The following is a 27,632-nucleotide window of genomic DNA, read 5'->3' as shown; positions in this document are numbered from 1 at the left end:
CTGACAAGAGAAATCAACCACATCTCATCCGCCACCGCTTACACATGTAAGCTCATAAATTCTAGTAGACCCTACCTCTCGACCCCCAACTGCACGACCCTGGCCAGAGCACTAGTTCTCTCTAATGTCGACTATTGTAATGCTCTCTACCTGGGCACCAGCCAAAAGAACATCAACAAGCTTCAAGTTATCCAAAATAACGCACTAAGAGCAGCTATGAACATTCCCAAACACAAGCACATCTCTGACGCCAGTCGCTCTTGTCAATGGCTATCCATACCACAGAGAATCGAATATAAAACACTCTCACACACAAATGCTTATCCAACCAAGCACCCAGATAACTCTCAGACAATTTCTCGCACCACACCCCATCTTGTCCAACTAGATCGGCCCAAACACATTGTTTAAATACCCCCAGATTTAAGCTCCAAAAAGCAGGCAGCACAAGCTGACCTGTGCTTGCCGCTAAACTCTGGAACTCACTACCAACCGATCTCAGAACAGAACAACCCTTTCACCATTTTAGACACTGTGCCAAAACTTGGCTCTTAGCCAAAGAAGTCTAATATGGCAATTTATTACCTCAGAAATGTATATACTGCCTGTATAATCTGTATAACTACAAATCTGTAAATACGTTCATAATGTGTATAATATTAGTAACTGTTGATACAATTTATAGTCTATACCTTGCTTGCAATACTTTGGCTACATTGTAACCATGCCAAGCGCCTGGATGCCAACGGGCCAGACGGCGCTATATCAATAATAAACTAAATTAAACTAAACTAAAGTTGGAGGAACAGAGGCAAAATGCAGATTTTGGGAACAGTGGTTTCACCCGACAGATGGGAGAAGGGAGTAGTGATTTGTAGAGCCAGGATGGTCACTGGTCGTTTACCAAGGCAACATCGACATCGTACAGAATGCATGCAAGCCATTGTGGCCAAAACTTACAAAACTGCTGACATGGGTCAAAGACAGAGAAGGACCTTTGCAGATAGTGCCACTGGAAAGCCCAAAATTCTGCTTCAGGAATAATGGCACAACAAAAATGGGAGAGAATCAGAACTGTAGATGAGTTTTTGATGTTCCAGGAATGGTTAATGGGACTGCAGTAATTATGGATCATTATTGGGCATGTGGATCCAAAGCATACAACAGATTACAGAGAAACTGGGGAGGTATATACACAATAGTGAATGTCTATGTTCCAGCACTGGTGATCCCGAAAAGTGACCTGAATATTAACAGTTTCCCGAAAGCAGATGCTCACCTGAGGAAAAAGAGATCTGTGGAACTGATAACTCGGTTGAAAAGGGAAAACTACTTCTCGGCCAAATCAGAAGAAGCCTTTCATGCAATCCCATATGAACATAGGCTGTTCAGCCTCACCTAATCAGTTTTCACAACAATTTTCATGCCAAGATTCCAAGTTGGAGCAAATACTAAATGGTTGCTGATAACCAGATGGGAGTTACTGCAGACCATCAACACAACAATAAAAAGATTCAATGTAATCAAGGAAGAGTTAAGAGCCATCCGACTGATGACTCTCCAGAACAGATATGTGCTTGACATGATCACAGCTATGGATGGAGGAGTTTGTGCAAAAATCGTAGAATCATGTTGCACATTTATAGCTTCTCACAATGAGGAAAATGGAACTTTAACAGAAGCCATAGGTATGCTGACATAACGGCAGAACCAGATGATTGATGAAATTGACGAAGTTGATGATGACAGCTGGTTTGATCACTATTCTCATGGGTCCCACAATGGATGGGAGATGCATTGAAGTTCTTGGGAGCCCTGCTAGTGATGATATTACTAGGCTTTTGTGTTATCAAGATAATAATCTCTCAACGCCAGAAGACTGCAAAAAAAGCCATAGGGATGAAGATCATGATTGATGTCAAGCCAGGATGGAAGCCCAAAGACCTGACTGATGAAGAAATAAGAGACTTTGTGAAGAACAGAATTCACGCACCAGAGGCAACAAAGTTCCTCTACCCCAGGAAACATCAAAACTATGTGGGAAGATGGGTTTACTGCAGCCCAAATGGACAATGTCAATTGATGACATGGAATAAAGACGAACATGTAAGGACAGCAGGAAGCCTGAAAGGAGTGATAAAAATATGGACTCCAAAGAGACAATTCTTCAGACCATCATGTATAGATCCAGAAGATGAAGAAGGAATGAACCCAGGTGATGAAGTGAAGATGAATGCAGAAGAACCAAGTAAGATGAATGCAAAGACGGAAGTGAAAGTGGTTGATGAATCGCCCAGAGGGGGGAGTGTAGAGGCGGTCCCAAATAAAGCCTGCACTCCAATCGTCCATTTTGAAGTTCCAGGAACGTTCACACCGAGATATGTGACGTATGATGAGCAAATAAACCAGCAGAGAGCCGGAGTAGGGCTCTGCCCAGTGCCTATACGAAGAACAGCACCTATTGAAGTACCAGTACCAAGAAAACCATGGACAGTAAGGTATCCATTAAGAAAACCCTACCAACAAATGAAACGAAATGAAGACTGACTAAGTACAGTCCCGGAAGAAACCAAAAAGGTCTTAATGGAAGATGAATGGTGATGTCACAAGGACCCGGACTGACTTGCAGATAGAAGAAATGACAACCAGAGAATGATGCAAAGATGCAAAGAGACGAAACACCATGAACAAGGATATTGTGAACCTAAAGTGAAAGGACGATGTCGAAATGCAAAGAAGTTTGAAGCTTTAAGCAAGATGAAGACATTTGACCAGTTTACACCTGTAAATATGCTTGGAACCACAATGAAGCTAAGAAAACAGTGCGGCTTGCTATGCTTAGTAGAAGAATAGTGTGGCAAGCACCATTATACATAATCTACCTCAAAATGAAGCACAGTATTATAAGTGTATTTCTACTTTGCACAAGAAGCAGAATCAACCCAGGTTACTAAAGGCCAAATGAAAAAGATTCATATTTAGCAAAACGAGAAGAGACGGCTGAAACGAAACTCGGCAGAGGCAACTCGTGCCAGGAAAGCCAAGGTCATACCAGTAGAAGAAGCGAACAGTAGCTACATTTAATTGAAACTAAGAACAGAATATCCTGCCTCTGAAAGGTCAAGATAAGAAGACGTAGGCAGGTGGCAGGCTAAATGAGAATCAAATACACAAATTGAGAGAAAAGAGACAAATTCATGGTGTAGGAATCACGTGACCAGCCGAGCAAGAAGAAGCAAGGGTTCACACCTACGATTGGCACCTGACCAGGCAGAGATATCAGAACCTTTCCAGACAGAAGATGCATGGCTACTAAAGTGATGATTGATTGTAATCATAATCGGAGGAAGGCCGGGTAACTAAGGGGCACCCCGCACCTGGCCGACCATTCTGCATGCTGCTAAGCAAATTGGAAAAGTATGCATGGGGTTGGTGCCAACCCAATCACAATGGACCAAATAATCTAGGGTCCTGTAGTTAGTAGATCCAATGGGACGTTGTACTTTTAGTGACATCTACAGTAGTCATTTTTGAAGGAAGGGCTTAGATGCCCACCTGACAGTGTTTACCCAATCCCCTCACTCCATTACCATATACAATTATAGTACCTATAGTAAAGTTACCTTTTCCTAACCAATAGAAATGCATATTAACTTTTGAGTGTTACACGTCAATGATGACAAGTTTTGAGTATAAATGTTACAACTTGTATGAAGTTCATTGGAGTTTGAAGCAAGAAGGACGATTGCATCACTGCTGATATCCATGACTCCCCGTTTTCTGTACTTGTCATTCAACTGACTCCCTTTTCCAAACCATTGAGTTGTCCTTATTTATTGGTGTTGGAGTAATGAATCTGCACCCCCATTCATCTCAAGGGTCCAGCTTTCTTGTCTTAAAGTACTTCTGAGCAAACCTTGGCTCTATGGGCTGGCCAGGGGTCTCGGAGTACACTTCAATGTGACTGCAGACTCATCAGCTGCCAGACCGCAGCCAGCTATGAGTGGGAACTGAACACAGAGGTTCTCTCCACCATTTTTCGCCAATGGGGCACCCCAGAAGTGGGCCTTTTTGCGACTTTTACAAACAGTAAACATCCTCTTTATGCTTCCAGGAACAGTCTCGGAATCTCCTCCGTATGGGACACTCTCAAGATCCCGTGGCACAACATGAAGGCCTATGCTTCCCCACCACTTCCTCTCATTCATCGGTGGAATGGGTGGATTGGGCGTACGGATGGATAAATTAGATGGAATTAATTAAATTAATGTAATGGAGGGAACAGGTGGAGTGGATAAGGTGGATGGAATGGGCAGAGTGAATGGAGTGGGCGGAGTCGGGTGGATGGAATCGATGGAATAGATGGGGTGAGGAAATGGATGGAATGGGGAAATGGATGGAATGGATGGTATAAATGAAGTTGATGGAGTGGGTGAACTGGGTGGAGTAGATGAGATGGATAGAGTGCATAGAATGGTCGGAGTGGACAATATGGATGGAGTGGGTGGAATGGATAGAGTGCATAGAAGGATTGGAGTAGACAATATGGATAGAGTGGATAGAGTGGACTGAGTGGTTCAAGCGGATGAAAAAGTAGGATGGAGTGGGTGGAGTGGGATGGAGTGAGGGAGTGTGAGAGAGAGGCAGTGTGGGAGGGAGGGAGTGTGGGAGAAAGAGAATGGATAGAGTTGTGGAATGGACCGAGTGAATGGAATGGATGGAATGGACCGAGTGGATGGGTGGCGTGGATGGAATGGATAGAGTTGTGGAATGGACCGAGTGGATGGGTGGAGTGGATGAAATGGATATAGTTGTGGAATGGACCGAGTGGGTGGGTGGAGTGGATGGAATGGATAGAGTTGTGGAATGGACTGAGTGGATGGAATGGATAGAGTTGTGGAATGGACCGAGTCGATGAAGTGGGTGGAGTGGATCGAATGGAAGAAAAGGATTGAGTGGATAAAATGGATGGAATTAATGGAACACTCAGTTAGAACTGTGAACATTAGCCTGCGCCGGGCCCTGACAGAATTGTGAACATTAGCCTGAGTTGCTTCTGGATGGAAATGCAAATGTTGGCATTTCCCACACTTGGGTGGAGCTGTGAACGTTGACCTCAGTCGCATCTGGTTAGAAATTTGAATGTAAATGTTAACAAGTGTTTCACTGTGTACCCTGCCTTCCTGTTCCCATGCTGTTGCTATATTTCCGTGCCCCCCTGTCACTGTAACCCCAGCCCCCTGTCTCTGTGTGTCGCTATGTTCCCTGCCATCCTGTTCACGTGCCTGGTCTTGGGCGATTTTAAAGATAACCATCATATCACATCACTACGCTTACTCTCAACTATACACCATCATTCAACTAGAATACAGCTATACCCCTGATTAATTCGGCCTAGCTGTTCACATACGAATACTACCCCACGAACACCTCATCACCCTAATAAAGCACAGCTAGCCGAGCACATTCCGGCCTAGTCGCTCACATATGCGTCCCTTCAGGTCTAATGCAGCCAGAGGTCTGGATGTCCACACACCAGACTACACACACCCAACTGATATCTCCAGCACCACACCTAACGCTAGGATGCAGCTTCCACCTGGCAATTACATCAGCTGCACACACATCTGGTGCACCCACGCACCCAACAACACTATCTCTCTCTACTGACCAGAACTACAGTTCCCGAGGGCGTTCAACCTACCAGCGCTTTGAGGTCATACAAATGATACATAGAGTGCTATGTAAATGGCAAGTAACATAACATAACAGATATGTGATGTCATCAGTGATGTCATCAATGACATTTGTGATGTCATCTTTGATGTCCTGGGTGTTAGTCTTAGCAGTGCAGGGTGGTGGCGCGAGTTATGGTTGCTTAGCTTACCATAACTCGCCAATTTCAGGGGGTTTTCGGTTTTACTTGTAACCATAACTTTCCTTTAACAAAGTTTTTTCATTAAATTTCCTAGGTTTTTATTAGTGCAACTTAACCATAACGTCCCCTTAACAAAGTTTTTTCATTGGGCCTCATTCCGAGGTTGGTGGTAGTCATGGCGCTATTTGCGCCATGACTGCCACCAATAACGGGTCCGGCACCGGTCTAATTCAATGGGGACTTACCGGTATAGTCCGACCTTTGTGGGACCGGTAAGTCACCATAGAAAATGCCATTCCCCATTCCCATTTGAGCCCCCATAGGGCTCAATGGGAATGGGGAGGGCGCAAATAACGGGCTGGCGTATGTCAAGCCCGTTATTTGCGCCCTAGTCCCTTAACGGTTCCCGTCCATAACGCCAGGTCAGACCAGGCGTTAAAGGAGGGACCCGCTAAGGGACCTTGTAGTAGGGCGGTAAGAGATTACCGGCACTGGTCTCCTTACCGGTGCCCAGTATCCCTTACCGCCGAACTTGGAATGAGGCCCATTGAATATAATGTATATATACATGTATATATATGTATATATATATAGGGTGGGTTAAATAAAATAAAAAGGCAGAGGGGCATATGGGAGGGCTGCAGGGGGACTCTTCCTGTATATATATGTGGAGAAATGGGGTTAAAAAAACATTAAGTATTTTGGGCTTCGGAGTGATTTTTTAGACATAATCACACAGATCCTCCTCTGGACCATGCATTTAGGCATTGCTGGGCTTATGCATTCACAGGGGCAACAGGTGAGGTAGCTCTTGCGTTTAAACGTAGAATGATTAACTGTAAGGTCACCTGTAGAATGGGTTTCCTTTAAACGGCGTAGAACAGTAGTATGAGCGGGTCCAGAGGCATGTAGAAGTCTGCATTTTCAATTGCTTCATCGAGTATAGTGTTACGTACAGACATCAAGGATTGGTGCCATAATCAGGACCTATTAACATTTTCCATCGGAAAATACAGAAATTGAGTGCAAAGGTATGAACACCTTGCAAGAGGCCAACGGTTAGTAACAGGCACTGTGCAGGAGGGTAACATCTCCATGTCAGTGGAAGGCCCTGATCCAACATCAACTCGAACCCTAAATTGAAATCTGTATCCGAATTGAGAAAGATACTGTACTCAGAATATCACAGCAAAGATAAGGTATGTGACTGTGGGAGTCACAGTGCGTCTGTTTCTGTTCATACCATTTGCGGATTAAGCTTCGAAAATAAAAATCATGAAAATACAATATAGAAAGGCAACAAGAGGGTTCATTTGAGGGTGATTATTACAAAACACAAAATTGTCATTGGACGTCAAAGGGTGTAGAGAGGTTAACATGTGCACACACTTAGCATCTCTCACATCCAAGTGTGACATTGCTTGAAACTCCAATTACATATACGTTTCAATCACATACGACGGGTGGAATACTGCCTATCCATGTTTTTTTCTGTTCATAATTTCCATTGCTTGAAGATGTCAAATAAAAGAAGCAAAATCATTTTTAAAAGGTGTTGGCGGATGTTAGAGTCAAAGATGAGCTTTAAGGATCTCTACACATTGTAATTAACTCGGCCCAGGCAAAGCCATCATCATAGGAAGCACTGTTCCTGCCTAGTGCCACACACTGCTGAGAGTATAGAGTAGCAGTTAGCTTATCCATGCAATATCCACGGGGTGTAATAAAAAGAAATATATCAAGTGGACGTCTGTAACGAGACAACAGGTCTTGCATCCGGCTAATATCACAAATTTCCATCACATATACTGAAACAGCACATTTCAAAATGTTTTCTAGTTACCAGTGCTTGAAACTTTGTGAAAGAGAATCCAAGAGAGTTGCTCTTGTAACAAACAAATCTCCTGTGTACGCAAAGTGTGCTTCAAGAACCTGGGAATTGCAAACATTATAAAGATCTTGGGTTTTTAGGAGGGTTGTATTTTTAGTTTTTACTTTTTGGAATTCTGTTTATGAGTTTAAATCTCCATTTTCGAATTTTCTTCAAACCACTGTAACCGTGAGCATCACAATTGTGCTGCGATTTTCATTCATTCTTCATACAATGAATTGAGGTGTGATTGCAGATAAGGCCATTTCAGATAGTGTTGCACTCTAAATACTTAGAAGGCTGAGCAAACCTTTCTCTGATTATGGCCTGCAAACCTCATGTTGAGATTTTACCTCTGATACCCTTCCCACATCATGCGTGTATGGTAACGTGATATAGGTGCTAAAATAGGGATAGAACATTGAAGTCATCGACAACTTGTAGTTTCACCCATAAGTCAAGAAGGGACTAAACTAGCAGGGTACAATAATTTGATGCATTTAGAATGTCTGAATACCAATGGTAAAGATGTAAGGAACTTGAGACAGGGGGTGCAGGGAGATATGGCCAGGGGATACAGGTCAGGGAGGGAAAGGGAGACCAGTTCTTGATTCATTTGTTGGTGGATACGGAGCTGTGCAACACTTGAAGCTATATTGCTTTGTGTTTTACACAATCTGATTGTCCTAGTGCCTCTGTTGTGTCCATGAGTTCCAAAGTCAGACTTTTACTTAGCACCTTTATTACAGTACTGGATTGGCAGACTGCCTGCACTTCCTCTTTTCTGATGCCAATTCCTGTCTCAGGAGTGGAAGGCAATTCAGAAAATAGAGAAGAGACTATTTTACTCAGAGTAGGAATCCACTAAAATGTACATTCGAATCAACAAACAAGCATGTCTATTAAAACCAATCAGTTGAAATCACATAATCTAGAATGGTTTCTACGTATGTTTGTCTATTGACATTCTGTACGGAAGGTACGGAGGAAGAAATCTCTCACTGCAGTGGTCTAATGAATATATACTAATTAGTACATTTCTGAATAATCCAATGGGCACTATATGCCACATGAATAATTGGTTGAAAATAGAGCACAGGCTGGTTAGGTGAATGTGCCAGTACATGCCTCCGGATGAAGAAATGTACAAAAGTCGAGGATGCCCCAAGAAATCTGAGTGTCTACAGGGGCCACTGTTTTTACGGTTAAATATTCAATGGGAGGGTTGAGGAGGTTTTTAGGTGGGGATAACATCAATTGGAGGCAAGAGAGAAGTGTGGTTGCACAGTAGGAAGGATGGAGGAAAACATTGACTGCAAGATCCGGAGCAATATGCAACAGCTTCAAGGTATAGCCACTGTTTTTACGGTTAAATATTCAACGGGAGGGTTGAGGAGGTTTTTAGGTGGCAATATGCAAGTTTCAAGGTATAGACTGACATCACTACACACACGCACTTATAACTTCCGTTGTTAAGCTTTTCCGTTTCAACACATGGCAAACCCAATTTCCGTTAACCCCTTAGCGCCTAATTACGAGGTCCCTTTGCGGCTCCCGACCTTAACGGGTGGTCTGGACCAGCTGTTAAAGTAGGGACCTTGAAGGTAATTACGGTACCGCAATTTGCGGTAGCGTAATTACCGCCTTCCCCATTCCCATTGAGCCCTATGGGGCAAAAATGGGAATGGGGAAGGGCCAATGGTGCATGGGGAATTACCGCCCCGCCAACCTTGGAATGAGGTGGTAATTCCCCATTGCACCATGGCGGACTCGTTACAATACCGGCAGCAACCATGGTGCTAATAGCGCCATTGGTTACCGCCGGTGTTGTAATGAGGGCCAGGGTATAAAAATAAAAAAGATACAAGCTTAAAGAAAGTGCATTCTAGCTGGAAGCAAACTCGTGCCAAAAGTAAACTCTTTTCATTTAATCCTTAAAGACTTACTCATTGGATCACAGTACAAGCCCTTCATTGCGTTAGTAAATTTGTCACCCAACCAGGCCTGGTATGCTGGATTTGTAATCATGGTGAGTTCTGTTGTGGAGTCCTTGAAGAGCAGATTTGTACCACCATAGGCTGCGGAGTCGAACATCTTAAAACTGGTGCTTCCATCATGGAATATTTTCTGGAATATAAAAAAAGAAGAGGGTTATCCTCTTCCTAATCGGTCTGCACATGCCTAGATTGCTGACTTTATTTAAAGTGTTCAGTCAATGGCTTCTGGTATAAGAAATTTCAAGCGCTATGGAGCGCGGTTACAGCATATGGGGATTCTTGCAGAAATTGGAGGGAATGTTCAGTACAAATCGACTATCCTGTTTTGGTCTGCAACCTTTAGCTCCCTAGATGTTTTAGACTATAGCTCTCATCAGCCCTAGTCAGCCAAGTCAATGATGAGGTGTCAAGAGAGTCGCAGTCCAAACATCTGGAGAGCCGCAGGTTGCAGACCCCGGTAGGATATGGCTGCACTCCGGATGTTAAATGTCATCCTCTTGCCGTTTCCCTTCACTGCTTCAGATGCCGTGATGGAATGTAGTAGAACGTTCACCTGAAAAACCGCTGCATTTAGTTTTTATCAAGAAACACCAAGCATTTCCACCCGTTTTGTTCTTTGGCCTTCAGGGACATTTCACTTTAATGTTAATGCATTGCTCCATTGACAATATCTTTGAATGTCACAATGCGTTGCACTTGCCCAAATCATTCACTGATATTTAGCCTTAAAAATGGAGGGGTCTGTGGATTAAACATATAATTCTAATCACTACAGATGAGCACAATTTGTATTTGAATTCTTCACAAACAAAAGGGGTCCAGTTCAAAAGATTATTAAACAAATAAATAAAGGCCCTCAAGAGATTAAAGAGTCGGGCAGCTTTACAGGTCACTAGGAAAAGTCGTTTTGAGAGGTTTAATCAGGACTAGGCTATTATTAAGACCAAAACTAAATGTGCCGAGCGCTACTAACATTGCACTTATAACCATCGGGCTAAAACTGACTCTTTCGGGCAACTTTCTTTCTTCATAAAACCTATTTGTGAGACAAAACAGAAGTTCTGCTCCTCCTGTATTGAGCAAGCCAAAAAAACTAAATAGGGACTCTTGATTGTACTACTCAAGGAGCTGTCTTTCCTTTCTGTATCCTCTTGTCCCTCTCATTCACTCCTTGAAACTCTGTGAGAAACATCTTCTTTTTTGACGAAAAGATGACCAGTATTCATTCACCTCTTCTCTTATGAAGAGATTCTACGCCCTTTCCTAATCTGGATTTTATTCTTGCCGCAAAACAGAATCTGTTCTACTCACCATCCTTGATGATATCAGAATTACCTCTGATACTGACAAAGTCAATGATCTTGTAATACTTGATGTATCCAATGTATTTGATGCTGTCGATCAGGTTGTCCTCCTTAGCAGGCTCTCTACCAAGGGAATTGGTGACTCTGTTCTCTCTTGGCACTCCTCTTTTCTTTATAGCCACTCTCAGTACATATGTCCGTTTCTTCTGGTCTCCACCCTCTCACTGGTGGTGTACCTAAGGGTTGTTCTCCTGCTCTTCTGCTTTGTAATGTATATATCCATCTTCTTGTCATTCATATGTACTCATACAATTTCAATTGTATAGCTCTGCTGATGACAGCCATCTCCTTATGGGGATCTGGGCCCCACATCCTCTCAATGCCAGTCTTTTCTCGTCAACTCTGGCAAGACTGAGATCATTGTCTTTGGTGGCCCCTGGAGCCTTTGGTGCTCCGAGTTCTGGCACCCCACACTGAACATCCACTACTGACTTGTCAAGGTTCTTTGACACGCTGCCTTATCATACTCTACTGGCTACCCGTGAACGGGTACGTTTCTGTTACCATGACAGCACTACGCCTGATTCAACGTAATTAGTGCATGAGACGTCACGCCGTATTGCGCACATAAATAGATTTCGGGAGTCACATGACCACACGCTAGCTTTGCCAGTAGGAGACCGGCAGACCAGTCCATGAGGAAGAGCACACCTAAGGGAACGGTAAGACCTTTCCGCATACACCTACTTCCCTGTATTCCATCACCTTAAGACGTCGGCTCTGACCCGTTGCTACTCTCTGTTGCATATTTATTTTAGCACGCCTGTAATATCCCGTGTACACCCATGTACAATTAACACTTGGTTCCTATTAAATGGTCCGGTGTGCTGACCCTTAAGAGACAGTGAATTTGTGAGAAACCGATTACTTTAACTCCGGCCCCTTATCCCGACAGTAAGCAACCACGCCACGAGCTTCCACACAGGGTCAGTCCATTCTGGTTTTACTTGCCCAAACTAACTTGGTTGTTATGTCCTTTGCTCTCTGCCAATCCATTAGGATAATTCCCTTTGGACGGTACCTACCTGCCACACGGTCCCTCTACCACCTCTGCAACCTTCGGTGGCAGCACGATCAGGCACATTATAGCAGTGCAAGACTTTGGACCTTACAATATAGAACGCTCTATGACGCCAGAGAGCGGTAAGAAATGTAGCGTGAGTGTTTTGACACGCTAGCAGACCATCTACTTTTCTCATCCTAATATTGTTTGACCATTTTCTTTGATTTTCCCTAGTGTTGATTATTAACACACTGCACCATTGGTAACGCCAAGAGAACCACAGGAAGCCCCAGAAAACCAAGTGGACTACCACATACTGACCTAGCCACAGATATCCCTGCTTCCGGGTTCTTTATACACTCCAAGCGGTGAGTAGCATCAATTTAGATGTGTAATTCAGAAAGGATAACCACCCCTTTGATTGTACAGCCTAGCTGAGATATAGACGAGATGAGTATAAGCTCCTACACCATGAGGAGTATATTTCTCTTGATTTTACCTTCCTCATTAGTTGTATCCTCTAAGAGGATTAGTCATGTCTACAGTTGTTGTCACCATGATTGATGGAGTGCCCTCAATAAATTGGAGGGCCCTCCATAATTAGAATTGATCATCTAATTGCGTTTTGACTGATTTATACAGTCTCTTGTAACGCTCACCTGGTATCCACGGGGACGTCACTCAGCCTGTTCTGACCTCTTACGACCTTGAACCCCTCTCTGGAGGCTATTCGACTGGAGACTGGGCCTGAAACACAGGATTGGTAGAGTTTAACTCCCTATTGTCTCTGTGTGCTTGAACCCCTTCTTCCCCGGGGTCCAACCCTTCCCTTTGATCCACAGCTCACCTTGTTTTTTTGGATAGTGTGCTCTCTGTCCTGCCTTCAGTGCAGGGGCGCGTTAATTGATGCGGGCTCGTTGCTGCCTAGTTACTTCACTGGCAAGAGTCCGACAGGTAAGTATAATGAGTCTTTTGAACAGTTCTCTACCTTTGTTCCTTTCCTTCCTTAGATGATGGCCGGCGTCCGGGGATGACGGCATGCTGCTGAGATGAGTAGCGCTGAAGGTGAGTGAGAGCACGATGCGCGATGCACCCCTTTCGTATTTGCATTGAACTGAGTTCTTTTTCTGTGTCTTTTAGGTGCTGCAACGTTTTCAGCGTGGATGCTGGTTATGCAGAACAAATGCGGTGCGTAAGCGCGGTATGCGGCGCCTCTAGATGTTTCCACGCTAACCTGGAGTGTCTTTTCCTTCTTGCAGATGGATGAGAAGTTCCGGAGACAGAGTTCCCCCAGAGCGGCTGGGATTCAGGTAAGTGTTTGAAGCTCGTACAGTATTTAAAAATAAGCGAAGATTTGCAGAATGCTTACTAATGCCTTTTTTCTGTTCTTTTCCCTTTTCCTCAGGAAGCGGCGTGCCGGGATGGGAATGACACCGCCGAAGATGCCCGCAGAACAGAAGGAGCGATGACTGATGGGCAGAAGCGCCGCAAGGTAAGGCTGTTCCTAACAGTGTTCTTGTTCTTGCAGGAGCTGAGCGCAGAAGAAAGATGTAGGCCTAATGGAGACCGATCCGAACACGGTGAGTGTCACGCTGCAGGTGCAGAAAACTCAAAGCCTGTTTCTCAGCCTGGGTGTGGCTTAAGTAGTCTCTGGTATCCCAGGTGCCTCTGGGCTGAACCACACCAAAAAGACCAGACCGCACATGCAGTTCTGGGAACTGAAATATGTGGGGGCATCCATCTTGTCCCCATCAATGCACTATAAGTCCAATCCCCAATGTTATCCTATGGGAGTGAGTGAGTCTGGTGCCACAAGTGCCAAGTCTGACTCCAAGAGGGTCTTTGGAGGGATGGAGAGGCCCTTGAGGGCCATGTAGGTGATCGTGGCCTGGCTCCAGCCTGACATCTTGGAGGGCTTGGGGACATGAGGGGCAGGAATCATGACATCTCTACAGTATGAGTTCTTATAGTGATGCCCTACTTACTCTCTTTTCAGATATTGGACTATATTTCTGGCCAAATGTTGAACAAGACCGACCCCCACTAGGAGTTCACTTACCGGAGGCCGCTGTAAACCGACATTTATTGCGGTCTATTGGAAAGAATGTATATGTTCCTTCTCTCCTGTTTTGCCTGAATGTATTAATGCATTTTTTATTACTGCTTTTCAAACAGTCCTGAATAACACACATTGGGGTATTGCGCAGACATTCCCCTGATGAATTTCTGTTTAATTTCTTCAACACACACTCCAGAATGAAACATGTTGGGACAATTTTTGAATGAGAATGGGTTTGTTTGAGTGATGGTTGAAGTGGCTAATAGTCACGGATGTTTCAAATTACACAGCACATGACACTTTTTCAACAAATAGGCATCTACTAAAAAGGTCAATAATTTGACCAGGTACTGCCTATTATTGCCTGCCTCTCCATTTGCATCTGTGTATTTAGATAGTGTTATCGGGTGATTTGCCTTTTTGCAACTCCTATAGATTGGTGATTGTTTTATTGTTTCATTGTATTTAGCAATACGTTTTTAACTTTGGTCTGATATTGATAAAATTGATTTATTTTTGTATATAAAGTCTCGTGAGTATATTTAGAGACTAAAGGTGCAACCACTTGACCAGCAACTCTAGTTCTTCTTGAGTGATTTGAGATTTCTTCACCCCCTAGTGTTTTGTTGTTCCAGGGCCTGCCTCACTCCGTCACTTCAGTGAAAAATCTTGGTTTCAAATTTGATGACTTTCTCTCTTGTAGATAACGTAGTAGTTGAAACACTTCATGAACGTGGATTGATCTGCTCTAGATGAACGTTCAAGTGGTCTTCAGTTGTAAATGTGATTCTGGCATATCTCAATGAAATACTTGTTTATTAAATTAATTATTAGTGTGATATTGTTTACATTTTAAACTTTCCACACAAAATTTAAATTATAAAGCACAATTAAGGCAATGTATATTGCTATAATGTCCATTTAAAAAATGATTTACATCTCAAGTGCATACTTTCTTGAATAGTATGCTATTGAGCGTGTAGTTTGTGAAACATTTCGAAAGAGCTACAAAATTCCATACAAAAATGTCATACCAAATTTCATTAAAAAAACCCTTGTTAATCTACAACAATATGATAGATATCATAACAATGGTGTACAAAACATTTGCAGAGTTATGCTACATTAAAGTTCATTAAAATGTCTAAGCAACTTGCTATATGTCAGTGTAGTTGATCCACTTTTGATTTTGGCTGTAATGGGTAATTGTAATTGGTTATTTATAACATGCTTAATACCCAGAGGTTTCTAAGCGCGGACCCCAGGATTGAACCTGTGTTACTCTGCATCGTCTTGCTTCCAAGGCGAGCATGTTGCCCATGAGCTATCCTCCCGAGACAACTAGGCTTTACTCCAGATACAAATTTGTTTGTTTATTTGTTTGTTTGTTTATTTATTTATAATGTGTACCAGACCCAAGGGTATTAGGGCGCAAGAAGGAAAAGAGGATTGTTCAGCTTAGGTTACATTGCTGTGCGTTGCAATACAAAATATTAATAAACAGTGCTGGTCTATATCATACAAATGAAGAAATGGTAGCAGAGAACATCAAGCAACAGTTATATACAATATATACAATTATACGCAGTAGTGGACAGTGGTATGGTAGTGTGGTAGAGGGTCAAATGTCATGCTCCTTAAGCCATTGGATGAGGTTAGATCTGAAGCGTGGGTAGGGCATGCCATCTCTTAAAGAGGGTGAGAGTGATTTCCAGTTTTGGGCAGCTTTGACCGGGAAGCTACTACCACCAGTCTTCATACATTTGAATCTAGGCACTTGAAGTAGGTTAGTATTGGCTGTTCTGGAAGGGCAGTTAGTGGATTGTCTCCGGAATCTGGAAGTAAGGTACTGGGGGGCGGCCATATGTAAGCATTGATGAGTTAGAGAGGCTGATTTGAGGACAATTTTATCTTTGGAGGAGAGACAGTTGTTGGATCTTCTAAAGTCAGATATGTGGGCTTTATTGGGAATGTTGAGGGCTGCTCTCAAAGCATTATTTTGTAAGATCTGGATCTTGTTGGTAATGCATTTGTTGCAGCCTATAAATAGGGCGTTGTAATAATCCAGTTTAGATAATACCAAGGCTCTTGCTAGAGTAATGCAGTTGTTAGGTGTAAGGAATGTCTTAGCTGCTCTAATTAACTTGCACGTGTAAGCGGTGGCCGAGGCCATGGAGTTTACTTGTTTTTTGAAGGTGAGAGTGGAGTCTAGGTAGAAACCAAGAGTTTTCACTTCCTTGGCTACTGGGATGTTGTAACAAATTTGGATGAAATTTGTTTTTCCATTCAAATATATTTACATTATGTTGTATAATGTATTTAAGTTTGTACCTAGAAAAAAAAAACGGTATGCAATACATAGTGCTTTCTCATCACTATTTCGTTATTACAAAATTAGCCAAAGGTTAATGAGTGTTAGAGCACCAAACACCAGTGCCAAAATACCTCAGATTAAATACCTCAGATTTAAGATGTTCAATGTTATGCACATATTTCCCCACGGCCGTAACATACCATAACTATATGGTGATGCATGATGGTAATACATGTCAATTCCTTTCTGGTTCCTCTAAGTTTACACATTCCGCAGCACCTGTTTGCCAACGCTACTCCCTTCCAAACCCCACATACTGCCAGAGTTGGTCACTTGCCCATTCTCAGCAGGACCAAACATCTTCTAAATTGTGAGATGGAGATTGCATCCAACAGGCCTGCACTTTAGGGTAGTTGTGTTCTAATCCATGAATCTTTTATAGCTTTTAAATTCCGCTGTATATCATGCTCCCTTGCTTCAGCAATAAATTCCCTCTTTAGTGCATAGAAGCCTTTTCCCCGATCCGGGGCCCAACCTATATCTTGAAAATATACTTCATTGATTTTCCTAAATCGTATGGCTGAGTTGCTTCTCATGCCAATCGAAGCTTTAGCTCACTGCTTCAATAAAGAGCACGTGGGATGCGTCATAGATTTAATAAACAGGAGACCTCTGTTAATAAGGACACGTGTGTGTATGGATGCTAGACCGAGCACTAGCCTCAGGGCTTCTAGAAGTATACCTGGCGAGAGTCCCAGTATATGTCTCCATAAGGATGCTTCTGGTTTATACGCAGCCAGATCCCATGTTTCCCATAGCTGCCTTCCCGTCCATACATACCTGTGGCCATGAAGCTCTGTGCATATGCCAGGACTATGCTCTTGAGACTATTTACCAAAATATGTTCCGGTCAAATTGTAATCATATATTTAGTTCCTACAAATTCTACCTACACACATATGGACACTACATGAGGCATAACCAAGCTTTGCTAAAATCATCCATAACGTTTAACCAACATACACAGTGCAAAACATGGCAGAATAAAAATGTGAAATGTTAGGATCCAAAAACAAAAAATACAATTATGCATTAATTTACATATTCCGCATCTATAGACAAAAACATTTTTTTCATAATTTAAGTCAGAGATGTTATTATCATGTTTTACTGCATTAATGAGTCAACGAGGCCACTATATCTAGGGGAACCGCATATCGAACTGCCTCTCCTCGCGTGTTGTCTCAGTGCGCTCTTGGCTGCTCGCATGGTACTATCATATGTCCTTTGTGACTTGAAGTTCATGTATTGGTAGCTACCACCTACAGGCATTCAGATGTAAGATTGGTAATCCATTCTACTATAGCGTTGGGGGTCCTATATCGTAATGAGTTGATATTCCTTTTTTCCAGCCCACTTATGTGACAGGTAATCACAGTCAGGTTTCGTTCAGTCCACCTGAGCCTATTAGCCCCTTGACTGATGCCCACATCTCCTGTCGTAACTTCCAAGGCGGCTCATTTAAGGAGGACCACTGAGCGGTAGCTGTTATATCCTGGCCTGCGGTCACGCGTTCCAGGCAGACCAAGGCTGGGAGCACCCAGCCGACATGCTGGGGGCACCCAGCTCACAGATTGACAGGGAGCACCCTGCCAGCCTGTGAGAACACGGGCTCTTCCATGGCCTGGGGCACCCAGGCCAACACCAAAGGCGGCGCTGGGGTTGCCCATCAGGGTCACCAGCACCTATCTGCAGGGTTGCCCAGCAGGGGCTCTGCAACAGCACATATGTAGACTTGCCCGGCAGGTGCTCTACAGACATGGGGGAAGAACATCAGGGACAGTGTTGCCCAGCAGGGGCACTGTCCAGGTGGAGGGTCCTGCAGCAGCAGGCCCTCCGCCTGCTACACAACATCAGCATTGCACTGCTGCAATGACACACAGAGCAGGCAGAGCTCCATGGTCTCAACTGACGAGCTGGAACTCGTTTGTCCCTTTTATTATATTAGTCACACCACCATATGACCATAGCACGAGCCCTGGGAGATACCATGCTCCCAGGAAGGGGTGACACACCATAGTAGCTATTAAATTATTGAATGATGTGCTTAAAGTTAAGGCTGCCTCTATGCCAGTAGCATTCATGAATATGCAGTCGGTCATGTTAGCGGCAAAGTCTGGATGCTCCTCCTCTACTTCAGCTTCATTTGTACCTTTATGAACGGTGGTACTGCCTATGCCTTCTTTCAAGCGCCGCAATATACGTGTATGCTGCAGCATTCCCGCATATATTTTGTTGCAGAGTGGTAGCAACATTTTCAATGTGAATTGCATTGTTCATTATTTGCTGCAGTGAGCGAGGTGAGAGTCGGGGGCGCAACAGCACTGTGGTCCCGATTTCCCTGTGGTCCTTAAATACGGTGGGAGTGATGGAGCCCAGAAGGCACTGTGGAATCCCCATTCACTACAGAGTGATTACTTCACTCTGTAGTGAATAACACAGATTAAGTAGGGAATTGTTATCGATGTTGGTAGTTTTAGACGTCTTATTCATTATTGGGGTGCTATTCTCTTCTTGAAACGTTGCGGCATTATTTTCCGCCTGTGCTTCAGGAATGTATATTGTCATTTTGCCCTTTTCATTGTTTTTAATTCTACATCCGGTACAGCATCACTCTTTTCTTGCACATGCACATTTTTAGCCCCTCGTCTGCGATTATACAGAGGTTCATCTTTGTTTTCCGGTATAATTATTGCCAAATGTATTGCCAATTAAGTAATAACAAGTTAGCCACAGGCTCTTACTTGTTCGGCTATAGCAGCGGTCAGGGCTGTGGAAGCTTGGTCTGGAATCACCCACAAGTAGCGTTATTTGCAGCCAGCAGCATCTGACCAGTCCAGTCCTGCACACTCCGCAGGCGTAAACAGTGTACTCCTTGGTGCAGCCTTCAGACATGTCCTCCAGGGAATGACACAACAAAGTGCTCTGCAGAAGTCTGCACTAATGCCACACTCCCACAATTACATTCATTGGTTTTGATTGCATAGTGATTTCACTCACCCACGAGTTGAGTGGCATGAGGGTGACTTTAACGGAGTTGATGAGGACAGTGCATTATAAAGTGGCGATCATGAAGAACTCAATCCAGATATAATCAGTAGCACACTGAGTATAATATTCTTTAAGCAGGGCACACGGGCACTACATAGCGGAAGGCCCTGACACACCATGTCCTGGGAGGAAAGGGGGACCCAGTCCGTCCAGCTTTAGAAAAAAATCATTTCTTTCTGAGATCAGAATTGCATCGATTCTGACTTCAGAAAGAATTACTTTCTTGAGCATTTCTTTCTTAAGTTGGAGGGCATGCACTCTGACTGCAGAAAGAAATTATTTTTTTCTGAAGTCAGAATTGCATCTATTCTAACTTCAGAAAGAATTACCTTCTTGAGCATTTCTTTCTTAAATTAGAGTGTGTGCACTCTGACTTCAGAAAGAAATGATTTCTTTCTGAAGTCAGAGTGCACACTCGATTTCATACAGAAATGTTCCGGTTTCAGTGCTGCAAGATGGGGGCCCCTGGCTCCCTCTGCTCCACTGCACAAAGCAGGAACCAGGAAACTCTCCCAGGTTCCTGGTTTCTGTCTAGCCTGGTGGAGCATGGGAGTCAGAGGTATGGAGTCCCTCGGGAAGAGGGATTCAGCCAATAAATAAGGAAAAAACGTTTTTGTAAGTGTGTGTGTGAGTGCATGTATGTTGGTATGTATGATTGCGTGCATGCTAGGGTGGATGATGTATTATGTAATGTGGGTGTGTGTTTGTGAGTGAGCGAGTGAGTGAGTGAGTGAATGTATGATGTATGTGTGGATAGATGGCTGGAGGCGGGTGAATGAGTGAGTGAATGTTGTATAAATGTGTGTGTTTGTGCTAGGCCTGCCGGATGTCGGGACGCTGCTTTGGGCAGAGGCAGTTTGGGGGTCTGTCGTGCAGCTATAGCATTTTCCATTCATGAGAAAGCAAGCATGATATGTTTTTTATGTGGCTAGATGTGCATTTTGGGGCTGCAAGTCAAGCCATTTCTTACTGTGGCATGACATTTTTAATGGATATCCAATCATGATAAAGCAAGCATGATAAGTGTTATTATGTAGCTAAACTGGCATTTTGGTGCAGCCAGTCTAGCTAATTCTTACAGCAACATGGCATTTTTAATGGGCATCTATGATAAATCAAGAATGATCCGTGTAATTTCCTGGCTAGATTGCCATTTGGGTGCAGCAAGTCTAGCAATTTCTTCCTCGGCATGGCATTTTTTACTGGGTATCTATGATAAAGCAAACAAGATATGTGTTATTTCAGAGCTAGACTGGCATTTTGGTTCAACCATTGGACAGGTTTTTCTATTGTAGCATGGCCTTTTTAGTGGCAAAACCAACAGGAGTATGTCCTTACGTGAGAATACAGCCATATATTGGCAGAGCCAGCCTGTACATGTTTTCTTATACTATCATTATTGGCATTATGCACAAAGCAAACATGAGTATGTTCTTCTATGGAAATACTGGCATATATTTGTGCAGCCATCTAGACATGTGTGGGAACAGCCAGCTTGAAAATATTTGTTTACTGGCATATATTGAGGGGAAAAGGCATCATGAAAATCTGTTGGAAAATTATCCTTGCACTGTTGGTGAATTGCATCTATTGGGTTTCTTGATTGGAGTTACCCTACAAAAACAACTGCAAACTCTCTGGCTTGTTACCAAACCTTTCACAGAAAGTGTGCTGTATAATCAACCATTTTAACAAGCCAGATTACACCCACTCCTAAACACTGTAATAAAATGTGTTATTATTACCTAAATTAATGGTACTCAGTTCATCAATTCGGAAGGATGAAAAATCCTGACTCTCCCCATGTTGGTGGCCAGTGCTTAAGTTGTCACTTTTAGCCGGATCCACACCCTTGTATCAGTTAATGAAATATTGTCATGCCAGATTATAAACTGTCTGTAGAAAATTGCCATTAATGTTTTTATTATACCAGTTCGTATTTCAAAACGTTATCATTCTAGTTTCAGCATTGCTATGCCACATTCTCATTCTAGTTTCAGCATTGCTATGCCACATTCTCATTCTAGTTTCAGCATTGCTATGCCACATTCTCATTCTAGTTTCAGCATTGCTATGCCACATTCTCATTCTAGTTTCAGCATTGCTATGCCACATTCCCATTTTCCATTTTAAGCAAAGCGTCAATACATTTATTTCACTTCCCCTCAGGAAGTGGGCATGCCAGTTTCAACACTGCCATGCCAGTTTCAGATTACACGAGGCAATGTCATATTGTGATGTCAGTTTCTACATGTTCCTTATAGCATACTCTTGCCATTTTATACAATGCCAAGCAAGATTTTCACATTGTTGGTAATAGCACCATGCTGCTATCACACAGCCAGCACGCTCAGTGCAGAACAATGGCACATAGTCAGGCCTCTCTTACCTCTGTCCTGTCAACAGAAGGAGAATAGCAATGAGGGGAGTTTCAGAAGGCCATACCAGCCCATAGCAGCCCTCCCGCATTGAGTAGACAGGCCTGAGCACCGTAATGGCGTTCACAGGGCCATTACCGGCCAGTCCAACCCACTGAACCCACCGTTATCTCCATTCATGCCATGGCATGACAGTCAGGGCGCTCAAACTAGATTCTGATTTTGCAGAAGAAAGCTACATCTCGATGGGCGATATCCCTACTTCTGCAGGTTGAGTCGCAAAAGTCCAGCATGTGGTGCGTGGCTTTTTAAGCAGTAATTGACAAATCATTTTTTTTTTTTTTTATTCTTTATTGAATATAGTTGAAGTTACATCAACTTTTTCAATTTACAATTTATAAGAAATAGAAAAATCCATAAACATCAAATCCAAATAACACAAGTATTCATAAAGGTTTAAAAGATGCTAAAATATCAACATACACATTTTTTTTTTTTTTTCTTTCAAAGAGGGATAAGCAAGGCAAAGCAAAGAACTCTTAATTTCATTCCATGTTCAAGGCTTTTAAAAAGTTGATGGTTGCAATTCTTATACTCATACATTCAGTGGCTGCCATGGCGATCCATCTATTTCTTGGATCAATTTGTGCAAAGTACGCAAAGTGGTTAGCAAAGTGCAGTTTTCTTAAAGTACATAGCGCAGGACAGTTCAGTAATAAATGTTGTAAAGTTTCAACAATCGTTATATTTTTGCAAAACCTACACCAGTTAAGGTCAGAGGGGATTTGCTTTCTTTTTGTTTTAACCTCCCGAGTGGGCCAGATGTTAAACCGCAACCGAAGAATGGCCGTTCTTATAGCAGCAGATGGTGCCAAACGTAAATACGCAGCTATGTCTTTATAACGCTTTGGACCAAAGATTGCAGAATCAAAGTCTTTGTAGGTTAAGCACTGAGTTCTTGTATCAATCCAGTCTATCATGTACACCTTCTTCTTGGCTTGCTCTGGGTGAAGTACCAGAAGTTCAAGTGATATATCAGCGTTCACCATAATAGATAATATTTTAGAAGACCAATGTCTCGGAAATTTTTCTGCAGAGCTAAGCAAATAGCTAGAAATGGAAGATAATGTGGAGTTATCACATGGGGCTAATAAACATTTGCGAAATAGGGCACATAGGCGCCAGTTATATATGGCAGTTAGAGAGGTTAATCCCAATTCATAGCGTATCAGCACTCCAGGGATACACTGTGGAAGATGTAAAGTTGCACGCCAAAACTTAGCTTCTAGTACATTGAGAAAACCTGAGGGAACAATTAATGTTTCTAAACCATAAAGGATAGTTGCTACAACATTCTGATTCCAATATGTAATGGCAGCTTTGATAGAGAATTTGCCATATTTAGAAACAATTACTCGAGTTTGACAGATTGCCGTGACTAGCTTATGTTTAATTTTATTCAAATTTGAGTCTAGCGTTGGACAACCATCAAAAATTAGGCCCAAGTACACGTAATTTGGTACTATCATTATGGGTATTCCCTCAATTTGCCATTCTAACAAGTGTTTACGTAACCCTTTCGGGACATACGTGACAATTTGTGTTTTTCCAGTGTTTACTACTAGTTCATTTTCTTTAAAATATGAGCATAGTGCTGCCAAAAGGTTACGTAAACCACTGGGAGTTTTAGACACTAAAACAAGATCATCTGCATACCACAAGGCACAAATTTTTACACCATTCAATTTGGGAGCATCAGTTGTTATTTTGCTAAAGATCCAGCGTACGTCGTTAATGAAAAAATTAAACAGGGCGGATGCTAGAATGCACCCCTGTTTCAATCCTCTAGATGTTGGAATTGGGGATGAGAGCAGGCCCTCAAAATTCAATCTCACATAGACCTTAGTGTGTGAATGGAGGGCAAAAATAATATCAATAAGAGTTGGAGGACACTCCGCTTTGAGTAACTTATCTATGAGTTTTGGTCTTGAGACCGAGTCAAAAGCAGAGTGGAGATCTATAAACGCAAAATATCTGGCTTGTCTCTTATTAACTGCTTGTTGTCTTATAGCATTTAAAGTAATTAAATTAATGCCAGTACCTAGTCCTGCAACAAAACCAGTTTGTGCTGGGTCACGTTGATTTGCTTTATTTGACCAAGCATTAAAATCTCTTAATACCAACTTAGAGAATATTTTGCCTGGAACATCCAGTAACGTTATCGGACGATAGCTCTTCGGGTCCATTCGATCACCCTTTTTATAGATCAGAATGATCACAGAAGAGCGCCATGAATCAGGAATATTTTTGGTTTGTATGATGTGGTGGAAAGTATTGTTCAAAATTAGTGCCCATTCTGTTATATTTTGTTTGAGCATTAAATTAGTAAGGCCATTCAGACCCGCTGCTCTAGATGAGGAAGATGATTTGATAAAATCTTGAATAATAGATCTTGTGCAGTACAGAGCCCACCCATTTATAGAGCTACTGTTGTACCTATAACCAGTCATCTTGTAATCATCATATAGAGCAGCAAAATGTGTGACCCACACCGATTCAGATACTCCATTGAGTTGTGTATGCCCTTGAGGTGATGTATTACATTTGTTCAACAAATTCCAAACCAGTGCAGAGTTTTTGCTAAAACAGGCTACCAAGAAGTGTTCGCTGTCTATTTGATACATAGATGCTCGCCTCAAGCGCACCCAATTTCTATATCTTGATGCAGCAACTTTAACTGCCTTAATTTGATCAATCATGGGGAGTTTACGACATTTTCTGATCTCTCTTCTGTAAGCCTTTTTTCTTTCACAGAGAGCTATGTCAAACCCATGCACATGACTTTTAGGAGATTTACTATGAGTGGGATAAAGATTCGCAAAGGTGCTTAACACGTCTATATACGAACCAGTCTTATATAGACGGTGGTTGTCTAGTATAGCACCATTCAGGGCTAGTAATTTATTAACCGACCATTTGAAACGATTTTTACCTCTATTAACAGATACTGATTGATTATAATAAGATGCAGTTTTTGAATGATTTTCAATTTTGGTCGCCCAAAATAGTGCTAAAAGATGGTGATCACTTGATGGCTGTTTTACTATGATAAATTTGGTGGTATTCATGAAAATGCTATTCGACATACAGATGTAGTCAATTATAGATTTTGAGTTGCCTCTCTCCCAGGTGTTCATTGGGGGAATATCACCTATAATTGCACCATTTGCCATCTTTAAATCGTGATCTTCCATATAGGAGATCCATTTTGCACCCTCACGATTCAACTTTCTAATGTGCGAATCAAAACAAGAAAGGTTCAGATCACCCATAAGTAGGATTCCAGAGATGGTTTTTTGTGCGGAAATATACTCGAAGAAAAGAGAAAGCGTATCATAGAAACAGTCATCATTGATTTCTGCCGGATTTCTGTAAAGATTAATAAGTGCGTATGTGTGTGAATTAAGGGAGATTTTAACCAATTGCATAAATTTGTTTGGGGCTTTCCAAGGAGATATCTTTAAACCTCTACTCACTTTCACTGCAACCAACAGTCCAGCTGTGGGTCTCCCTTTATCAGCTTGAACTGCTGGTAGCAGAATAATCTCATGGTCATCCCATATAGGGGGATTTACTAGCCACGTTTCTTGCAATGCCACTATATCATAAGTGTTTAATTCATTGTTTATAGTCCACTGCAGATGAGAATGGCCTCTAGTATTCCAGCTAGCAAGCAAAAGATCAGTAGTGGGCATGACTGCTCGTGGTTATGAAGGAGAATTACAAGATGCTCTGGGGTCTGATGAAGAGTCTTTAGTGCAAAAATTGCAGGCACAAGATGGTGCAAGGCTGGTACCTACGACAGATTTGTTATCATCAATCTCCTTAGATTGCTGACGTGCTGGATCAAGGGCTAATAAAAAGCCAAGATTGAATAGATCCATTCTGGCGTTCCACAAGGTATTACGAACAAGTCCAGACTTTATCCATAATCTAACAATGGAGAGATTTTTGTCACACAGAAACTCAACTTGATCCACATCAGTGGAAGAGATGGCATCTAACCCCTCAGTATCTCCAAATATATTTAGAACACTAGCACGACATAAGTCGTATTTCGGAAAGGAGCCATCACGACACTTCAAAATTAGAGTGTGGAATTGATTAAGTTTCTTTGAAAATGCAATGTTCTCATCATTTATGTAAGGTTTGGTACCATCATTACATAAATCAGAATATCTCTTAATGTTTTGTTTTGCACAAACTTGAGGCCGATTCCTTTTACAATGAGCAGATTTAGAATTCATGCAGGTATCTGATCTGCTTAAGAGAAGTGAAGCTTCGTTTTGGATAATTTGAGAGGGGTTATATGTTTGAAAGGGTTGATCAATGGGATGTGAAGCTTCGGGCAACACCTCGGAAAATTTTTTTAGGAGATAGGAGTCTACCGCAGCTCTTAAGGAGCTTAAACGGTCTTCAACTCCCACTGTAGAAGCAACAGAGGGAGGTAACCTACTAGCAGCTGTATTAATGACATCACATTGAGTAGGTAATGATGTTTGTGCAACAGGAAGGGATTGTTTTATTTGTGTGTTATCAGGCTTAAATGTTAACAGATGTACCAACTCATTCAAGGGATCATACATAGGAGGCGACCTTGAGACTTCCTTTAAAGCAGATTGAGAAGATGGACAGTTAACTAACATAGCTTTAACAACAGGAGAATTTTCGGCTATAGTGGCTACTTCGCTATTCGTAACCACATCGCGACTATGTATAGGGGCAGTAACACTGTGAACAGCAGTTTCCATCACCGCCAAGGTTTTTTTATTTCTTTGTGTGGCTTTGGATGAGACAGAATTTGTCTTTTTGTTGTTCACTAGTGAAGACCCAATTTTTCGTAGGTTCTGATTGACGCCACCCTTTTGTTTGCCGGCGGCAAATTGAGCATCACTCTTCACAGGAGAATCCACACTAATCCAGGACTCATTATTTTTTGAGGTCACAATTTCCTCCACACATTCAATTGGACGGATAATTTTAGAAAATGTTGGCAATGCTGGGGAAATGGTCAAAGGGTTTCGAGTTAAATTTTCTAGATGTGAGAGACGTTGTGTAATGGGTACCCCAGAGTATTCATTTGAACCTTGATGGGATAATATATGTGATTCTAGATGAATTACTCTTTGTTCCAGGTTTCCTAATGAAAGACTTTTAGCACATTTAAGTGAGGTGTCCTTCATCCAATCACTTATATGGTCTAGTTTAACAGTTTGAACAGCTATCTTCTGATCTAAAGAGCTGAAAAGCTTAAATAGAGTGGACATAGTAGTGTTAATGGCCCCCAAAGTAATTTCTAATAAGGCAGGATTAGTCGTCGTGGCATAAGATTGTTGTTTCCTGTCAGATGTTTGACAGCGGCGGGGGGTCGGATGCAAGAAAGACACCTCCTCGTCGAGTCTTATTGAGTCCATGGCGCCTGGTTGTGCACAGTCAGTCATTATAGAAGCTCTTGAGCTTTCTAAATCCCTGCAATCAGGAGAATTTTGACAGGGAGAAGATGTGGATTTATTTGGACTGGCATATCCCACGTCTTCAATAATTACTGAGGCCAGCGAGACATTCCTGGTCAGGATATCACATGCTACGTTATGGCTT

At 42.4% G+C, this 27,632-nt stretch overlaps 1 protein-coding gene across 1 annotated transcript in view; it reads right to left on the bottom strand.

The window, feature by feature from the left end:
* Positions 1-27,632, bottom strand: part of MELTF (melanotransferrin) — a 421,114-nt gene that overhangs the window by 160,881 nt on the left and 232,601 nt on the right. The window contains exon 8 of the mRNA XM_069618617.1: positions 9,695-9,875. Coding sequence (XP_069474718.1) covers positions 9,695-9,875 — 181 coding nt within the window. The remainder of the gene's footprint in view (positions 1-9,694; positions 9,876-27,632) is intronic.

This window comes from Ambystoma mexicanum, chromosome 10 (genome assembly GCF_040938575.1).
Source record: "Ambystoma mexicanum isolate Mex_15411 chromosome 10, UKY_AmexF1_1, whole genome shotgun sequence".
Lineage (NCBI taxonomy): Eukaryota > Metazoa > Chordata > Amphibia > Caudata > Ambystomatidae > Ambystoma > Ambystoma mexicanum.
This window is presented reverse-complemented; position numbering and strand designations above follow the sequence as displayed.